The following is a 20,597-nucleotide window of genomic DNA, read 5'->3' as shown; positions in this document are numbered from 1 at the left end:
TCATGCAGGAATCGGCTGTAGCTTACTAAATGTTCTCATAGCACTTTGCATACACTGCTGTCATCACAGTAGCCTACTGAACTCTATCCTCCAACAGATATTCAGACCTAGGACTTTTCTTTGTGTACCTAATACCTAGCACAATGATTTACGCATAATAAGTGCTCAATAAATGAAGGAGGAAGGAAGGAAGGAAGGGAGGAAACGTATTTCCCTAGATCACTTTGCCTTCTGAATAGAACTTATGTTTGAGTTAGTTGAGTAAAATGTTTGCTCCTCCCCATAAAGTGTTAGCTCCTTGGGGGCAAGAACCAAGTTTATCTCTACAGCATCCACACTGCAGAGGCTCATTATATTTGCTCAGTTGATATGGCCAGGCTATTGTCTAAGACTGAGAAAAGATGGGTGACATGAAGGTCTTTGCTGGGGACATGTCCAGAGGGACTGCAGGGATGTGTAAGTGTGGTCCAAAGGTAATTGAGTGCTGTCCCTTCCTGAGTGTAGCTGCCATGTATTTACCTTAACAGCAATCACTCCTTCTCTGAGGGGGAAACCTCTTTATTGCTCAATAAATAGATAGGAGTGTAGAGAATTGGAATCTCCCATCTAAACTAGGCACTGGAAATAGTTCCAACAGCTCTACCCTCAACTAGGTTTTCTGCCTCTTGAGAGAATTATTCCTTGCTTAATGATCAGATAGCCCCTATTTCCAAACCATAAGTAAATATATATACCAGTGTGCCTAAATGTGGGACTACTGACCACACACATCAGAATCACATGGGCACTTTTTAAAAATGCAGGTTCCTGGGCCACCACCCCAAATTTCTGAGGGTAGGACCAGAGGCCAGAGCATTTCTGGCTCAGTATCCCAGCCAATTCTTACACAAACTGGGATTTGGGAACTGCTGAGCAATACGTTGAAGGAGACTCTGTCATTTGGACAAGCAACATTTCTTTTGTCAAATGAATATTACAATGGTAACTACGTCATAGAGTTGACGTGACAATTAAATAACATTTTGCCTATAAGGTGCTTACACAATGCCTGACATATGGCAAGTGTGTACTGCTCCTAGACTTTGAGTTCCTTGGTGAAAAGAACATGCTTTATTCATCCTTGTATTCACCTTGGTATTTTGGTATATAGTATAGGAACTTACAGGTAATAGGCCCCCAACAAATGGAATTTCACCAAATTTTAATCTTGAATAAGCTTGGAGGAAAAACTTTAAACAGGACGTCAATTTTACTTAAATTGGCCAAGATCTTTTTGGAAAGTGCTGAAAGCTGACCAAAGAGAGTGACAAGGGCATTTTTGTACAAAGTTGGTAGGATCCTTCATAAAGTAGCACAAACTTTCTGGAAAGCAATTCAGCAAATTCATCAAAAGTCTTAAAAGTATTCATAATTTTTGCTCCAGTAATACACTTATTATTTCTAGGAATATGTCTTAAGGAAATAATCTGAAGTGAAAGGTAAAATTCTATATTTTTATACACAAGAGTATAAAATGCAGTAGAAAGAAATTAAATGTTCAACATTAAGAGAACAGTTAGTTAAATATGACACCTCCACAAAATGGAATATTATTCAGTCATCAAATTAAAGTTGACAATAAATTTTTTGTGTGTGTGAGGCAGATCAGCCCTGTGCTAATATCTGCCAATCTTCCTCGTTTTTTTGTTTGTTTGTTTGTTTTTTTGTTGAGGAAGACTGGCCCTGGACTAACATCCGTGCCCATCTTCCTTCACCTTATATGGGACACCGCCACAGCATGGCTTGCCAAGCTGTGCGTCAGTGCACACCCAGGATCCGAACTGGCGAACCCTGGGCCGCCGCAGCAGAGCGCGCACACTTAACTGCTTGCGCCACTGGGTTGGCCCCTAAAGTTGACAATAAATTTTTAATGACATAGGGAGATATTTATAAAGTGTTAAATGAACAAAGGCATTTATAGTTTGAATCCAATAATGTAGAAGGAAATTTATAGAAAAAAAGCTAGCAGAAAATATACCAAATGTTAACAATGATAGAACCATGATAAACCGTGATGTTTATTTATTTTCTTATACTTTTCTGTGCTTTTGAAAATTTATAAAATATATTTTTAAATAAAGTCACAAAGTCATACTATTTTTAAAAATAAATGAGACTTTTACTTATAGAAGCATGGAGTAGACTTATGTTTTTCTATTCCTCTCAATAAGTTCTACTAAAATCCCTAGACATTACATAAAAAACAAACATAAGAAGATTCTGAAGGGTGAAGATTGGCTAGGGAACTTGAGAACCAAGGAACAAATGATAAGTAATGAGTCCCTGGGTTTTCTTTTTGCTTCATCTATGGCTTAGAGAAAAAGAAGGTGGCAACCTGGAAATGGGAGAAGACAAAAGACAACAACACACACACACACACACACACCCCACAAGCTTGATCTCTCTAGCCAAATGACCGGGAAATTGTCCAAAGATCACACACACACGAAAAAAGCTGTGTCCTCACCTCACCTACTCCAGCAGAGGCCAAGTGGGGAGTCTAGACTGCTCTCCTCACCATGTTGTAAAGAGGCACCTCAACCCCCTTCAGGGTGATGTCAGATAAGGCTAAGTAGGCAGCAGCCAGGACTTTCATCCCCACAAAGTACTAACAAGCACCCTTTCCCCTGTGGTGTCAGTGGAAACCATGTGGAGCCTGGAATCCACTCTCAACCAGCAGAAATAAGGCTCCCCTCCCCCTCCATGCTGAGGTGTTGTCAGAGAAAGCCTAGTGGAGAGTCAAGACTTTTAACTACCATCTAGCAGTAACAAGGCCCCATCTCATGGCATCAGTGGAGGCCATGTGGGGAGCAGTAGTGAGGCACTGCTAATCCTCCAAGCCAGAGAGATATCAGTGGAGGCCTAGTAGAAAGCTGGAACTCCCCCTCTCAACTAGCAAAAATTAGGAGCCTCCTCCTCCTAAAGTGTCAATGGAGGTTGAGTAGGTAACCTGGACTTTCACCACCAACTGTTAGTAATGAAGTGATACCCTACTCTTTCCCTACTGGAGCAGCATCAACAGAAGCCAACTAAGACACAAGTTTTAAATAAGATCCAGAGTCCCATAACATAATACCTAAAATGTCCATGTTTTAGTTTTTAAAAAGTCATACCCAAAACAGGAAGATCTCAAACTGAGTGAAGAAACACAATCAATAGATGCCAACAGCAAGATAACAGAAATGTTAGAATTACCTGATAAAGATTTTAAAGGAGCCATCATAAAAATAACTTTAACATGCAATTACAATCACACTTACAAAAAATTAAAAAAATAGATTATCTCAGCAAGAAATAGAAGATGTAAAGTAAAACCAAATGGAAATTTTACAGCTGAATAATGCAATATCTGAAATTAAAAAAAAAAAAACTCAACAAATGGGCTCAACAGTACAATGGAGGGACAGGAAAAAATCAGTGAAATGCAAGATAGAACAATAAAAATTGTCCAATCTGAACTACAGAGAGTAAACAGTCTAAAAAAATGGTGACTACAGCCTTGGGGACCTATGAGACTATAATAAGAGATTAATTATTCATATCATTGGAATCCTTGAACAAGAGGAGAAAGAGGGCATGACTGGAAATAATGGTTGAAACTTCCAAAATTTGGCAGAAGATATAAACCTGAAAATTTGAGAATTTGAGCAAACTCCAAAGAGAATACACCCAAAGAAATGCAGAGAAAGAAGCACAATAGTCAAACTTGTAAAAACTAAAGACAAGAAAAACTTATTGAAAATAGCCAGAAAAAAATAATACCTACCTATGGGGGGCGGGGAATTTGAGTGACTGCAGATTTCTCATCAGAAACCATGAAGGCCAGAAGGAAGTAGCACAACACCATTTCAAGTGATGAAACAAAAGAACTGTCAATGCAGAATCCTATATCCTGTGAAAATATCCTTCAGGGATGAAAAGGAAATCAAGACATTCTCAGATAAAGGAAAATTAAGAAAATAAGTTGCCTGCAGACCAACCATAAAAGAGTGGCTAAAGGAAATATTCTCTAAACAGAAAATAAACAAAAGAAAGAAACTTGGAACATCAAGAAAAAAGAGAGAATATGGTAAGCAAAAATAAGAGTAAATACAATAGGCTTTTATTCTTCTTTTGTGTTTTCTAAATTATGTTTAATGATTGTACAAAAATTATAACACTATTTGATTCTAAATGTTGGTTCTAAATGTATTTAGAATATTTAAGAAAATTATATTATAAACAGAAGTGGGTAAAGGGTGAAAAGATTGTGAGGATTTCTAAAGTTTACTTGATCTGATAAAGAGATGACACCAGTAAACTGTGACAAGTTATGTATATATAATGTAATACTACAGCAACCACTAAAAAAGCAATACAAAGAGATACACTCAAAAACATCATACATACATCAAAATGGAATTCTAAAAATTGTTTGAGTAACCCACTAGAAGGCAGAAAAAAAGAAAACAGAGAAACAAACAAACAAAAAAAGCCAATGAGAACAAACAGAAAACAAATTTAAAAAGGGGCAGATATAGGCTCTAACCTCTCAATAATTACATTAAATGTAAATGGTCTAAATATATCAATTAAAAGACAGAAATCATCTGAGTGGATTAAAAATATGATCCAACTGTATGCTGTCTACAAGAAACTTACTTCAAATATAACAATATAGGCAGATTGAAATTAAAAATGGAAAAAAATGTTTCAGGCAAACATTAGTCAAAAGAAGGCAGGAGTGGCTGTATTAACATCAGATAAGTAGACTTCAGAACAAAGAAAATTGTGTACATACCCAGCAACGGAGCTGAAAAGTATATAAAACAAAACTAATAGAACTAGAAGGAGAAATAGACAAATCCACAATTATAATTAAAAACTTTAACACCTCTCCCTCAACAATTCATAGAACAACTAAACAGAAAATCAACGAGGAAATAGAAGACATCAAGCACATCATCAACAAAAAGGGTCAAATTGATATTTATAGAACACTACATCCACAATAGCAAAATACACATTCTTTTCAAGTGCTCATGAAACATATATGAAGATAGACCATATCCTGGGCCATAAAGCAAACCTAAACAAATTTAAAAGAATTGAAATCATACACAGTGTTCTTTAATCACAATGGAATAAAACCAGAAATTACTAACAGAAATACAGCAGGAAACCTTGGAACCTAAACAACACACTTCTAAATAATTCATACGCCAAAGAGGAAGTCTCAAGAAAAATTTTAAAAATACATTGAATTGAATGAAAATAAAAGCACAACATATCAAGATTTGAGGGACACAGCTTAAGCGGAACTGAAAGGGAAATTTATAGCGCTAACTGCATATATTACAAAAGAGGAAATTCTCAATACAGTAATCTAAGTTCCTACCTCAAGAACCTAGAAAAAGAGAAAAATAGCCCAAAGCAAGCAAAAGAAAAGAAATAATAAAGATAAGAATAAAAATCAATAAAATTATAAACAGAAAAACAATGAAGCTGGTTCTTTGTAAAGATCAATAAAATTGACAAACCTCTAGGAAGACTGAGAAAGATAAAAGAGACAAGATACAAATTATCAATATCAGGAACAAAGACATCAAAAGAAAACATAAGGGGATACTATGAACAATGCTACACACATAAATTTGACAACTTAGCTGACAGAGACCAGTTCCTAACAAAACACGAACTACCACAACACATTCCATATGAAAAAGATAATTTAAGTAAACCCATAAGTATTAAGAAAATTGAATTCATACTTTTTAAATTTCCAAAAAAGAAATCCCTAGGCCCAATTGGTTTCACTGAAAAATTCTGCTCAACATTTAAAGAATTAACATCAATTCTTCACAATTTCTTCCAGAAAATAGAAAAGGATGGAACATTCCCCAATTCATTTTATGAAGCTAATGTTACCCTGATAAAAAAACTAGACGGACAGTATAAAAAAAGAAGGAAGGAATGAATGAACGAAGGAATGAAGGGACAAAGGAAAGAGGGAAGGACAGAAGGAAAAAGAAAGCACGCAAACTGTAGACCAATATCTCTCAGGAATACAGAAGCAAAAGTCCTCAACAAAATATTAACAAATAGAATCAGCAATATGTTAAAAGAATTATGCACCATTACCAAGTGGGTTTATTCTAGGGATACAAAGCTACTTCAACATTCAAACATCAATGTAACCCACCACGTTAACAGACTAAAAACAAAAAATCACACGATCATATCAATCAATGCAGAAAAAACATTTGACAAAATTTCACACCCGTTCATGATAAAAACTCTCAAAGAAATAGGAATGAAACGGAACTTCCTCAACTTATTAAAGAGCATCTTTAAAAACACATGTGTAACATTATATTTAAGACTGAATGTTTTCCCTGTAAGATCAGGGACAAGACAAGGATGTCTACCCTTGCCACTCTCACTCAATATAGCACTGGAGTTGTAGCTAGACAAGAAAAAGAAATTAATAGCATACAGAAATAAAATTGTTCCTACTTGCATATGATATGATTTCTATCTAGAAAAATCCCAAGGAATCTACAAAAAAAAAGCCTCTTGAACTAGTGATTGAGTTCACCACAGTCACAAGATACAAGATAAGCATACAAAAATCAGTTCTCTTTCTATATCCTGGTAATAAACACAGGGATACTGAAAATAAAAATACAAGACTATTTACAATCACTCAAAAAATGAAACACTTAGGAGTAAATCCAACAAAACACATGCAGGACTTGTATGTTGAAAACTACAAAATGCTGATGAAAGAAATCAAAGATTTAAATAACCAGAGAGACATACCTTGTTCATGGTTTGGAAAACTCAATATAGTAAAGATTTTAATCCTTCCCAAATTGAAATACTAATTTAACAAAATTCCTATCAAAATCTCAGTAAGATTTGTTTGTGAATAGAACAAGATTATTCTAAAATTTATATGGAAAAGTAATGAACTACAATAGTTAAAATTATTTTGAAAAATAGGAATGAAGTGGGAGCAACCAGTCTACCTGATTTCAAGACTTATCATATAGCTACCTTAATCAAGACTGTGTAACATTGGCAAATAGATCAGTGGAACAGAAGAGAAACCACGGAAGAGATCTACACAAATATGCCCAATCGACTTTTGAATAATGTGTAAAACATTTCAATGGAGAAAAAATAGCCTTTTCAACAAATCATGCTGGAGCTATTGGACATCCACAGACAAAAAATATGGATCTCAAACCTAAGTCTCACACTTTATGCAAAAACTAACTTACAATTAGCTGCACACTTATATATAAAACAAGAACTTTAAGAAAAAAATCTTGGGACCTAGGGCTGGAAAAAGAGTTCTTCGACTTGACTTCAAAAGCACTATCCGTAAAAGGAAAAATTGATAAATTGGAATTCATAAAAACTTAAAACTTTTGCTCTGTGAAAGAGCCTGTTAAGAGGAGGAGAAGAAAAACTATGGACTGGGAGACAATATTTGCAAGGACAAGTATCTGGAATACAAAAAGAATTTTTAAAACTCAACAATTAAAAAACAAACAATTCAGTTAAATAATTGACAAAAGACATGAAGATGCAGATGGCTAATAAGCACACAAAAAGATGTTCAAAATCATTAGCCATTAGGGAAACACAAACTAAAACCATAATGAGGTATCACTACATACCTATCAGAATGGTTAAAATAAAAAATAGTCACGACAGCAAATGCTGGAGAGGATGTAGAGAAGTTGCATCACTCATACATTGCTGATGGGAATGTAAAATGGTACAGCCACTCTGGAAAACAGTTTGGTAGTTTCTTTACAAATAAAACATGTAACTACCATACAACCCAGTAACTGCTCTCCTGAGCATTTATCCCAGAGAAATGAAAACTTACATTTACACAAAAACCTATATATGAATGTTTACAGCAGCTTTATTCATAATAGCCAAACACTGGAAACAATTCAGATGTCCTCTGATGGGTGAATGATTAAATAAACCATGGCACCATGAAATACCATGGAACACTCCTCAGTAATAGAAAAGAACAAACTATTGATACACACTCAATCTGCATCAGTCTCCAGAGACTTACACTGAGTAAAAAACATCGGTCCCAAAGTTTTCATACTGCATGATTACATTTATACAATATTCTTGAAATGATAAAATTATAGAAATAGGGAGCAGATTAGTGATTTCCAGGACTTAAGGAGGAGGTGCAGGTAGGGAGAAAATGATGTGACTATACAAAGGCAAGATAAAGGATCCTTCTGGTGATGGAAATGTTCTGTACCTTGATCATATCAATGTCAGTTTCCTGGTTGTGATATCGTACTATAATTTTGCAAGATGTTACCAATGGGAGAAAATGGGTGAAGGGTACACAGACTCTCTGTGTATTATTTCTTAAAACTGCATGTGAATCTACAATTATCTTTACCAAAAGAAGAAAATTAAAAAAAATTTATATGTTGGGTTGGATTATCACTAAGTGATTTTCTATATCTGAAATTCCATTATTTGGGGGGTGGGGGTGTCTAAGGATCTATGGGCTCTTGGTTATAAATGGCTGCACTATTTCCAGCAGGTGAAGCTTCTTACAGATCTGGACACCAATATTCATGCTAGTAAGTAAGGGTCTGGGCAACCTCAAAATGAGGACAGGTATGTAACTAAATCAGACAGATCCTACAGATCTACATCTATAGAGATGGAGAAAACAGAGGCCAGGCAAGGGGAAATTCCCCATACAGAATGAATGGTTAATGGAAGAATATATTTTAGAAAGAGCCCAAGCTTCTAAACAAGGCGCTTTCCACCACAGCAGTTAGCAAATAGCTACTGACCTCGCTGACAGCCTGTCGAAACCCTTAAGTACCTCCCAGCCAAAGTCTTTTCAGAGTTCTACTAAACCAGCACTGACAGATGAAAAAACTTGAACAATCCTAACAAGTAACATTTTACTATGGCAATGAAGGAAAAGTTAAAAAAAAAAAAAAAAAATGGAATGAGACCAGAAAGGAAAGGAAAAGAGCAAGAGTCAGCCAATTTTTTTCTGTAAAGTATCAGAAAACATTTTTAGTTTTGTGGGCCATACGGTCTCTCTCACACCTGCTCAGTTCTGCTGCTGTGTTGCAAAAGCAGAGACAGTCTGCAGGCAAATGGGAGGAGCTGTTTTTCCAATAAAACTTTATTTACGAAACAATCAGTGGGCCAGATTTCACCCACAATCCATAGTTTGCAGACCCCTGCTATAGAGAAACAACAGAAACATTTAGTGTTTGCATCTGTATTAATAGTACCTGGCTAATGGGGGTCTTGTGAATTTAAAACGACGTACCACGTGACAGTGCTTGGCACCGGGCATAGGACCTAGTAGGTAGTCAACAAATGTTAACTATTACTGTTGTTAGGCAGGAGTCATACTGATCTAAGACCTGTCTGGATCTGAACAGCCAGGTCTGCACTCCTTATCTTTAACAAACTTAGTGACACAGTAAGTGGCAGCTGTCCCTCTGTGGTCCTCCTTCTAGATGCCCCTTTATGGCAGAATCTCTGTGGATTTCAAAGACAGAATCACACGAAGAAAGGGTGGCTTCTTTAAACCATCATGAAGGATAACTTTCCAAGACTTTCTGAGGTCAATTTCAAAGAACTATGCCACATGAAGAGTGGTTGAAGAAACTGAATGTGTTTAGACTGGAGAAGAGATGGTGGGGATGACAGACGGAGAAGAACAAGATTTAAATACCTGAGTTGTAGAAATGGAAGCTGATTTTTGACAGGTGGCCGCAAAGGGCAAAAGAAGTAGGACTAATGAATTCAGAGTGAACCATATTTTAGTTCAACATAAGGAAGAGAATTTTTTAATACTCAGCTCTGTCTTACAACGAAATGATTTGTCTTATGGTAAGTTTCCTTCTCTGAGGGCTTTTAAGGAAAGGTCGGATGGGTGAGGTAAGGGGTAGGAGAAGGTCAGAGCAACTTTGAACAAGCTTCTGACCTGAGAATCTATGACTCTGTGGAATAGAGTAAATGGAGTGCAGTAAATCAATTATCTATTTCTCTAAATTCTAATCCTTATTTACCTTTGAATTTGTATGCTATTTCATATAATTTTGGAGTGTAACTGTAACTAGCTACATTCATCCATTGTTCATTCATTTATTTATTCCAAAAATATATATGGTGTATTTACTATGTGCCAGGCATTTGTGTAAGCATTCGAGATACAATCGTGAGTAGTCGATCCATTAAAATAGTCGATCAATAATCCATTAAAAATTAAATAGAAAGTATATCTTCCTTGGGGTAATGAAATATTCTACTTTTATTTGCATGTTCTTTTGCTATTTTCAACTGGCCAACTAATTTATACAGGGACATTCTGCAGGCAATTATTTCAATAATGATAAAACTCAAAAATAAATTGTTTTCTGTTCTGGGATATTGTGTAGGAGTTCAGAAGGAAGATGATTGGTTTTTTCTCTCCATAAGGTTGAAAGCCCCCACAATCAGACCTTTATTAAAGAACAGATACTATAGCTGTGACCACAGGGAATAGAATTTGATACCAAGATAACAGGAATTCTAGCTTTTATTTATTCCTCCTAAGATAGAAACAGCAGGAGGAATCTACATAGAAACTTCTCTGAAATGAAATACGAAGGGCCCCTCAATTTGTTTCTAGAGCCCTATTCACCTCTGCAACTTGTGTCTGCTGTGGTCAGAATTGATCCTTTATATGCACATGATGCCTTTTGCCTGAAAAGCCTTTAAATAAATAGAAGCTTCACAACTTCCTATTACACACTCCCTCTTCATAGTTCTCTGGGATGGAGAATTGACAAATATGGCCTTTCTGAGCATCAAAATCAGATCCCTTCATGGAAGTTCCGTATTGGTATAGATCTCTACTCCTGAGAGGGGTATTAAAGGCAAATCTGGCCTTACAAATGTGCAGACCCGCAAGGGGTATGATTTTAGGCCACGAAGAAAAACTCTCTGTCTTAACAAAAAATCCCTCTAACTTATACAAAACGTAGACAAGATTTATATGCATAGATGTTTACCGCAATATTATTAGCAGTAGTAAATACAAAGCAGTATATTTATATAAGAATAGGGTAATCATTAAGTAATATTACATAGCCATTAAAATAGTGTTTATTAAGTATTTTTAATAACATGGGAAATATATATATATGTAATAATATTAAGTAAAGAAAAACAACATAAAATTGTGTGGTATGATTTCAAATTTGAGATGGGTTCTGACGGATGGAAAGGAGTCCGTTGGCCAGATATCAGGGTGAAGGTATGTCCCTGGCAGAGAAAGTAGATAATTTATTCTGAGAAGGGCAAGCAGACCACATTTGGATGATCAGAGAAAATGGAAAGGGAAAAATTGTATCTTACAATTGACCAAGGACAAAACCTACACAGGGTGGCTTGGCCTTCAAGCTAAAAGATCCTTATTATGCTTAGTGATACCAAGTGAAGGAGAGCAAAGTTGAAATAAATATGTGCCATAGAAATCAACCTTATTTTTCCATTAAAAAGCAAGTCGAAGTAACCACTTATCTACCTAAACTTAACTCTTGGATACTTGTGTTTTTGAACTGACCTCAAAATATTGATCTTTCCTCACAACATCATCTTCTCTGTATGGTTTCTGAGACTTGAGAACCAGAGTTTCAGAATCCTGCAGCCGTGGTTTCCCCAAGAAGCTTATAGATTCTGCAAATGCTAAGATAATTATAGTCTCAGCCAGGGCCCTGTGTGTGTAAGCACTAAATCAGAAAGTGTTCTGACCTGGGGGACATAATTTATCTCTGGAAAGCACATAGCACATTTGGGTCTCCTCTCTGTTCTTTTTCTGAGGGGGCATCTAGGGCACAGCTGTGCTCATTGTCCATAAGAATAGCCTTAGGCTGAGGAGGGAGTTGAGGAGGCAGTGTTCTGAGCTGCCTTTCAGCTCTGCCCAGGTGGTGGTTTCAGGCAACTCACCAAGGTTTACATGATGGGCATCCAGAAATAGCTGTGGGCCATTTAGGTAGGTGGTCCCACTCTGGCTAGTCTTCACAAAGCTTTGAAATAGCCACAAAGCCTTGAAACTGGCACCCAGGAATGAATCTCCTCTGGATCTGTTACCAAATCACCAACTAAATCTTTTGAAGGCCAAGTCTCTGTGCTCTCTGTCTTCTGTGGGCCTGAGGACCATATAGGCTTCAGCATTGGTTGATCATTTACTGATAGATTTACTCTTTATTCATTAATTCATGGCCAATTCACAGAGCAACTGCCATAAATTTCCAGTTCACACTTAATGTTATGTCACCAGGTATGTTCTCCTTTCTTTGACTAAAAAAATCTCAGTGCTTTGGAAAAATCAAGAGTATCACTTAAATTTCTTAAGATGTTTCACAGCGATTTTATCCACCTGTTTTAAAACTTTTTAAATCATATTTTTTGTGTGTGTTGGAGAGGACCTCAAGAAACTATCTGCATTTGTCTCTGTTTCAAACCAATAAGGTATTATTATCTCCACCTGGTAAATGAGGTGAACTCAAAGAGAGGGGACCAGGATTTGCTTTAAGGTTATAAGAATAAATAAGGGCAGAGCCAACACTACAACCCTGGTCTCCAACCTCCTAATGTTGTATTCCTTTCAATTACTTCCTGCTGTTTTAGCCACCATTAACAACCAAAGTAGTGCATCCAGAATTTAGCAAAACCATGAAGAAGTAAACCACTATGTTTAAAGCAGGGACTTAAACCATAGCCTATCATTTACTTAGCCAATGAACCTGGGCATGTCACTTAACCTCTCTATGCCTCAGTTTCCTCATTTACAGAGGAGAATGATAATTCCTCATAGGGTTGCTGAGAGGATTAAATAAATTACCATGTGTAAAGTTCTTAGTCCAGAGCAACCACCATATAAGTATTTACCATGACTATAGCGATTCCCACTCCCAACCTCTTCCTACTTTTCCCTATGGGATTAAGTGGTAGCATCATCTTCTCCCACTGGACAAACTAGGAACCTTAAAGACATCCTTAATAACCACTCATCCCGTTCACCCTTCTCTCTTACCCCACAGTCTATGGATTACGAAGTCTTTTTAATTCTAATTTCTAAATATCTTTTAAATCCATTCTCCACTCAGCGTCCTCTCTGACAAGGCTGTAGTTTCATCCTGAATCTCTCACCGGGACTATTTCGAACACCTTCTTCCTAGTCTCTCCTCTTTCAACCAACCTTCTTCACCCCATGATGTAACATCCTTTGGAAAGGCAAATCCTACCATATCATTCCCTCTTTCAAAACTTCCAGTGCCTTCCCCATTGTGTCCTCCAGCCTGGCATCACAATCATTCCGACCAAGTCCAGCTCCACCATCAAAGATTTGAATTCAGTAAGTCAGGAACTGGACCTAGGAATCTATTTTTTATATACTCCCCAATTTGATTCTAGTACGGTTATTCATGGACCAATGTTTGGGAATCACTGGAAAGGATAAAATGTACACTCATTAGGATGTCTTATAAAGTCCTTCACAATCTGGCCCTCACCTACCCCTCCAGGGAAATTAAATGCCATCCTTCCCCTTGAAGTTTTCTTTGACTGAGTTGCTCCTTCCTCTGTGCTCCCACAGCTCTGTCTGCATGACTCCCACAATGACACCTGTTTCATCATACTTTCATTATGTCTGCATGCTTCGTTCCTCCATTTGTACAGCCAGCTTCATGAGTGTGCAGCCTGTGCAGTTGGGAAGGGTCCCGAACTTGGTTTAATGCTCTGCTAGAGCCATCCTGAAATTCTTAACAATTGTTGAACAACGGGCACCTCATTTTCATTTTGCACTGGGCCCCACAAATTATGTACTCGGTCCTGCCCACTCGACTGTGAACTTCTTGAAAACAGAAGCTGTTTGCTATTCACTTGAAATCCTCCTTGGTTAGCACAGAGGACTCCTGGCACAGAGTAGGGTTTGGTAAACATTTGTTGAATTTATACATGAACGGATGAAAGGAGACAATAAGGTATCTCGTGCAAAAATAGTGTAATATAGCTAATTAACTCTGAAGAATAAGGTTTGTTTATGCTTGAGGGAGGGAAGAGTCAGTTGATAAAATTCACAAGATGATTGACCATTCCAAATAAACATAAAATTTCCTAGGTTTCTCTTTAAATTGCTCAAACTGTTTTTTTTCTTTGAGCTCTGCTGTCTCTCTATTCTTCTCAGAATGGAAAATTGCAGGTTAACGGAGCTTGAGATTGCACTATCAAATACGCCCTGAGTGTTTGTGCCAAGCACTGTGCTAAATTCTGGGGAAAGGAGAGGGGGAGGCTATAGAAAGGTGAACCAAGAGGTGGCCCTGTCCTCCAGAACAATTAAATTTTACTCTTCAAGAGTTATTATCAAAGATGAGTTGACTTCATGGGAGTTCTGTAGCAATGAATCCAGAATAAAGACACTAGACTTGGCCAGTGGCCCAGCTTCCTGAACATTTCAACTGACAAAATGTCTCAGTCTGAACACAATTCCTCCATTATGAGATCTGTGTGTTCGCTAGTTAACATTGGCAACCAACTCGGAGGTGCTCATGGAGCATAATAAATAAGTGGCTATTGAGGTGGGGGAGGTGTTTCTGCTCCCTGGTGTTAGAGAAGAAAAGATGAACATCAGCTATCAAAGTGAGCCAAATAATCGGTGAGGACAGATGTCCCTGGCTCATGCTGAAGGCGCGACAGGACTTCCAATGTGGTAAAGACCACACACCAGCCTCCTGCCATGTTAGAGGGCCCATTGCAGTACTAATATCTTGCTGTTCTCAGAAATGACGTGGAAGTTCAAAAAGAGTTTTGCTTGCTTTTCTACATTCACTAACTGTTAGTGACCCTGTCTACTAGTTGATAGAACATCAGTGATAACATTAAGAGATTTTAGTTGAAAAAAATATAAATGCCAATAAACGTATAGAGAGATCTGTTCAACTTGAAATTAGGGAAATACAAAAATAATATGGCCATAAAGTATCATTTTCACATGCCAGATGAGCCAAAGTTAAAAAGATGGATAATGCTCAACATTGGTAAGTTTAGTAGAGAAAGCAAGTATTCTCAAAAGATTGCTAGTCAGAGTATAAACTGGTACCACCAAAATCTTATGGAGGGAAATTTGGCATTATGTATCAATCAAAATTTAAAACAGCACATCCCCTTTGATGCAGTGATGCTATTTCTAGAACTTTATCCTAAAGAAGTAATCTGACAAATATGTAAAAATACATGCACAAAGTTGTCCATCATAGCCAATAAAAATTTAGAAATAACATAAGTGTGCAACATGAGAGATTTGTTTAATATAGCACAATTCATCTAAACACAATTTACACATTAAAATAACTATGTGGAGTTACAATTATCAAAAGGAAAATAAATCCATAATATATTTTTAGGTGTCATGAAAAGGTCAGCTTAAAAAAAGAGTATAGATGAAATGACTCCATTTTTTGTTAAAAAAAAAAAAAACATTTACAAGTATGTGTGTGCATTCTTTTAAGAGTAGATGGTGATTGGGGCTGGCCTGGTGGTGTAGTGGTTAAGTTTGCTTGCTCCCCTATGGTGGCCTGGGGTTCCTGGGTTCGGATCCCGGCACACACCTACACTCTGCTTGTCAAGCCATGCCGTGGCAGCATCCCACCTACAAAGCAGAGGAGGATTGGCACAGATGTTAACTCAGGGACCATCTTCCTCAAGCAGAAAGAGGAAGATTGGCAACAGATGTTAGCTCTGGGCCAATCTTCCTCACCAAAAAAAAATAATAATAATAAGGAAAAGAAAAAGAATAGATTGTAATTGATTTTATTTTGTTTTGGCATGATGCATAGTGCAAACAAATGGATGATATCCAAATACAATAAGGATATTATATTTGGAAATGTATAGGGGAAAGAAAAGGGAAATCTTAAAGAAATATGCTCAATGGTATGCTGGTAAATATTTAACAACCAGCCTTCAGGTGGGGCAGGGTGGAAGTCCTGCGTAGCATGTACCAATTTCTGTGGCATAAATACTCCCAACATTATTCATTTCCAGCTAATAATGTGACATCACTGAATGCAGAGTTGGGATGAGATGTACAGTAGCACACCATTACATAGTATTTCCTCGATGCAGACACATTAGATGTAAGTAATTGCAAGAGTATAGATAATATTAAAATGTAGTAAATTATTAGAAAGTAATGAGTTTTGTGTATGCATTTTTTGTAAGTCTGGAAGGAGTCAGGATGGAAAGTTCATGAATCATATTTACTTCATTCTTTAGACCTTTATATATCATTTCAATGTTTTTATAATAAACATGTTACCTTTATAATCATTTGCTAAAACCTAGGAAATAAGAAAAATCAGGGCACATTACTTGTAAAAAAGTCTCACTGGAACAAAACACTTCCCCAAAAGAGTATGATTTCATTAGGGTGTAAGTAAGATGATGGTGAGCAATGTCGGAATCAATTAAACCATGATATCTTTGATCAGTCACAGTATAAGGAAATGAGCACTCAGTGTTTCTAAGGCCTTTCAAAATACAAAGAGGTAACATCAGAATTCAAAGGAATTTAAGCTCCCAGGCCATCTGATACTCTCACTTCACAAATAAGGAAACTGAGTGCCAAGACAGGTAGACGTTTTCTCCAAGTAAGCACTACAAGGCAGGGTATAAGATAACTCAGCTCCTCTCCATTTGTAAATCGTCTCTATAGCTTGTGAATGAAAGTATATATTCCTCACTTGTCATTATTTAATGAGAAGCAATGACTTCATTTCGGGGGGCCGGTATTCATTCAATTGGTTAATTGTCAAAGCCCTGACTCCTATCTTTGTTTAGATAATAGCAGCTCACACTTCTCCAGAATTTTATACTTCCCAAACCACTACCACACAGATTATCTCAGCTGATTCTCATAAGAGTCCTGTGAGACACGCAGGGTAAGAAAGACTACTCCTATTTTATAGCTATGAAAACTGAGGCTAGAGCAGGCAAGTGGCTACTGAGAGCCGGGCATCTGGTCCGGTCATGGTGTTGTATGGGAGGGAGTCAGTCTCCTTTTTGAGGCCTTTCTGAAGCAGTCATCTGGGTGACCTTCTGTGAAGGTCTCTCCTCCCCTTTGCTTCCTTGGCCTTCCAACACGTTCTTTCTTCCATTGGCTCCAGTCTCATTTTACACGTAAAGATATTACTTTCAGATCACTTAGAATTGCTCTTTAGTTCTGATTTCTTTAATTCTAGAAGGGAATATAGTCCCAGACATCTTTAGGCCTGGAAATATTCCTCTTCTTCTTTATTTGACGTGAGGGTTAAACGCTAAAATGTTGTTTTCTCTTGAAATTTGAAGTCATCCCCGCCATCGGAGGAATGACTTCTGCAAAGGTCCCAACGGTATATATTATAAAGCAAGATACTGTAAACACTGTGGTGTGACACATTTCTAGAGAATCTTGGTTTTCTAAAAGGGATTCACATTGAAGTGAGAGGAGACAGACTTATTCAGGAAATACAAATCATATATAACAGAACAGATCCTGGGGAATCTAAGAAGAGCAGATAATCTCCTTAGCTTTGTTTTATTAAGGGAGGAAGTGTGTTCTCCTGTTAAGAGTAAACTGTCCTCCCCAAGAACTGAAAAAGGTATCAGTGGGCTACGTTCAGATTCAGAGATAAAAGAGCTACCAACTTAAACTAACCTACGTGCCTGCCGCCTGAGCTCCTGGACTTATGTAACGTTAGACAAGCAAATTCTAGGTGCATCCATTTCCTCATCCTTAAAGTGGGAATCATAGCACCTGCCACACAGGGTGTAGTGGAAATTAAAGTAGCTAGTGGCCAAGGAAATATTTTGTAAAGTAAGAATCACTATGAAAATATGTGGAATACATTTAAGATAAGTTTACTGCTCTGGGCAAGGGGGAGGGAGTAGTGAGTTGAAAAGGAACAGAGTGTCAGACGTAGCAGCAGGCAGGTGGCCAGGTTTGTCCAGGCGGAGCAGGATGGAGAGCTCAAGAGTGCATACTAATGGCTGCACCTCCTCAGAGGCGAGTGGCCAAATGACTCCTCTCCAGAAAAGAAAACACAGTGTCCCTTCCCATATCGCAGGCCCTCTCCTAACCAGGCTTTCAGCTGCATACAAAACTAAGTTGACACCCTGATGCATTGGATGGTGCTATGATGCAGATGAACTATTAACAAAATTGCTTCGCTAGAATGTGTAGGCTGAAGAAGGGATAGTAGTTTCCCTAGACCTAAGAACATCTGCTAGCAAGTAGATGACTCTTAACGACTCTCAACTCTCGAATGACAAATTGTTGAAGAGCAGAAATGAGTGTACGAGAAAAGAGTAGGTGTATTTCGATCTGAGGATTTGAGGGAGAATAAAAAACCATTGGAAAGAAGGAGACCCTGCCTTCTGGCGAAGAGTATTCAAGATGAGAATCAAATTTTCAACTTAATATAAAAAGTAATGGAATATTCACTCTCTAAAGAAACCACTTTGGAGAAATAAGGATGATATTGAGCATGAGGTCAGAAGGTCATTTCTGGTGACATTTGTGTAAGGCCTGAAGGCAATTGTCATTTGGTTAAGAAAGCCACTTAAATTTGGATGCCTTTTACTCCCCTATAATTTTTTCAGCTTTGATAGCAGAAGGGCTCTACTCTTGAAGGTCCAAAATATGTTGCTGCTATAGGAACAGGTAAGCAGATTAGACTTGAAAGACCAGTTTAGGAACAAAGATTTAATAGTCAGGCTAACACAATTAACCAAGAAAACATTTTAAATAAATATCTTTTAGGTTTGTTATTTATATATTAATTCCAGGAAGATAAAATGCTATTATAGAATGATAGCATCACATTTTAACATTTTAATTACACCATTACTGGCGTAAAAGACTATGCTTATACAATTAGCAGAAAGGCCTTATTAAACAGAGTACACATTTCTAACTCTCTCTTGATTACATTGTAATTGACAAATACAGCTTTAAATTCAGCAAGAGCATAAGAATCATCTTTGAATTTCCTACAGTTCCCCAGATGGGAACACATCTAAAATAAAAGAGACAGTGAACTACAGAAAGTTTTCTGTAACAATCTCTATAACTAGGGAGCTACAAGTAAAATTCTAGAAGTAAACAGAAATATGTGTGTAGGCTGATAATTGTTAATATTTTATGTTTTCCCTGTCCGATGGTCTTTGTGAACACAGATATGTGAGAAGAGAAGAAGGTCAAAGATCCAGGCGCACTCCTCCACTATTAATGTTCTGCCTCATCCTATCAGGGAATACACTGCTCCCACCTTGAGGGATTTGCTGAAGTTATTAGAAGTTTTGAACAGAACGTGCTATGTGGTGAGGCTCAAAAACACATCATGAAGTGGCACTGTGCTTCTCTCCCTTTCTGTTTTACTTAAAAAGAAAACATTCTTGATAAAATTAATACAATATTTTCATTCTAACAAATTTCTGCTGTTGGAGGTCACATTTGTGGGACAGAGAGATTTCTTGGACCTTATCTTTTCTCACCTAATACCAGAAGCAAATTGCAGAGAAGTATGTGAGTGTGTGTCTGAGAATGTGTGTGTGTGTTGGAGGCTGGGGAACGGGAACGAGAAGAGGGAAAGGTGGCTAGAATCTTACCATCTCATTCTCTTCTCCTTCATTGAGCAAAGCGTGCTGGCCCTTCTCAAAGTGGTCCCCCATGAAAAAGTGATTCCACGCCTCCTCCCTGACTTTCCCCGAGCAGACGCTTCCAGGACGAACTTGCTGAGCCACCACCGCTCGCCAGCTGACTGAAAGAGTTAATGATCCTCCAGGTTAAAACTCCTTCTTGAGCACACACCTTCTCTCAGCAAATGACAATACTTAGCAAACTGAACTCCTCCCACGAGTCACCCTCTGCTCAGAGGAATTTCTGCCTGCCCCTTGCTTACTGCATTCTCTCAGAGCAGCTGTCCCAAAGGAGGCTGCTCCCATGCTGATCTTTTTGTGCCCAACTTACAGGGACAGAACTCATTGCGTTCCCAGTGCCTGCCAGCGTGAGACATCTGACTGCAAATCCAACAGGACAATGCAGAGTTGGCAGGACCCTACTGAAGAGCGGGGAGCAGGCACAAGAACTCCCAGGTCACTGCTTCATTCCCAGAGGCTGAGGAACTGGGGTCGGGGGAGGATAACAGAGCTGCAGATTTGGTTACTGAAAGCCCCAATCCATCGGCTTGTCATAGTTTTGCTCATTCCTTTTGCTTGCAAAAGGTACAAATTATGACTACTCCTCTTCAAAAGGTATTTGTAATCACATTTCTTTGTGTATGCAAAAAGCTTTCTACTTAATGTATACATGGAATTAAGTTTACTTTTTTGAAAAACATGTAGGGAAAGAACAAAGGTATAATCAAACTATTTTATGTAGTCTTCTTTCACTAAAATATTGGTGGTTAAATTCTTAAGAGGGTCCAGAAATAAAATATTCAAATGACTGTATGTTAAGACTCCTT

General features: G+C 37.6%; 1 protein-coding gene across 2 annotated transcripts in view; it reads right to left on the bottom strand.

The window, feature by feature from the left end:
- ATP13A4 (ATPase 13A4) overlaps positions 1–19,818 on the bottom strand; it is a 120,039-nt gene extending 100,221 nt beyond the window's left edge. Inside the window, exon 1 of one of the 2 annotated variants that reach the window (XM_004424564.3) lies at positions 19,741–19,818. In XM_004424564.3, coding sequence (XP_004424621.1) covers positions 19,741–19,803 — 63 coding nt within the window. In that variant the 5' untranslated portion in view covers positions 19,804–19,818. The remainder of the gene's footprint in view (positions 1–19,740) is intronic. The other variant, XM_087439432.1, reaches the window with a different exon arrangement.
- Between the last annotated feature and the right edge of the window lie 779 nt (positions 19,819–20,597).

Source organism: Ceratotherium simum, chromosome 15 (assembly GCF_057802395.1).
Source record: "Ceratotherium simum simum isolate JZ-2026a chromosome 15, ASM5780239v1, whole genome shotgun sequence".
Taxonomy (NCBI): domain Eukaryota; kingdom Metazoa; phylum Chordata; class Mammalia; order Perissodactyla; family Rhinocerotidae; genus Ceratotherium; species Ceratotherium simum.
Note: the sequence above shows the minus strand (reverse complement) of the source record. Positions and strands in the feature narration are given on the sequence as shown.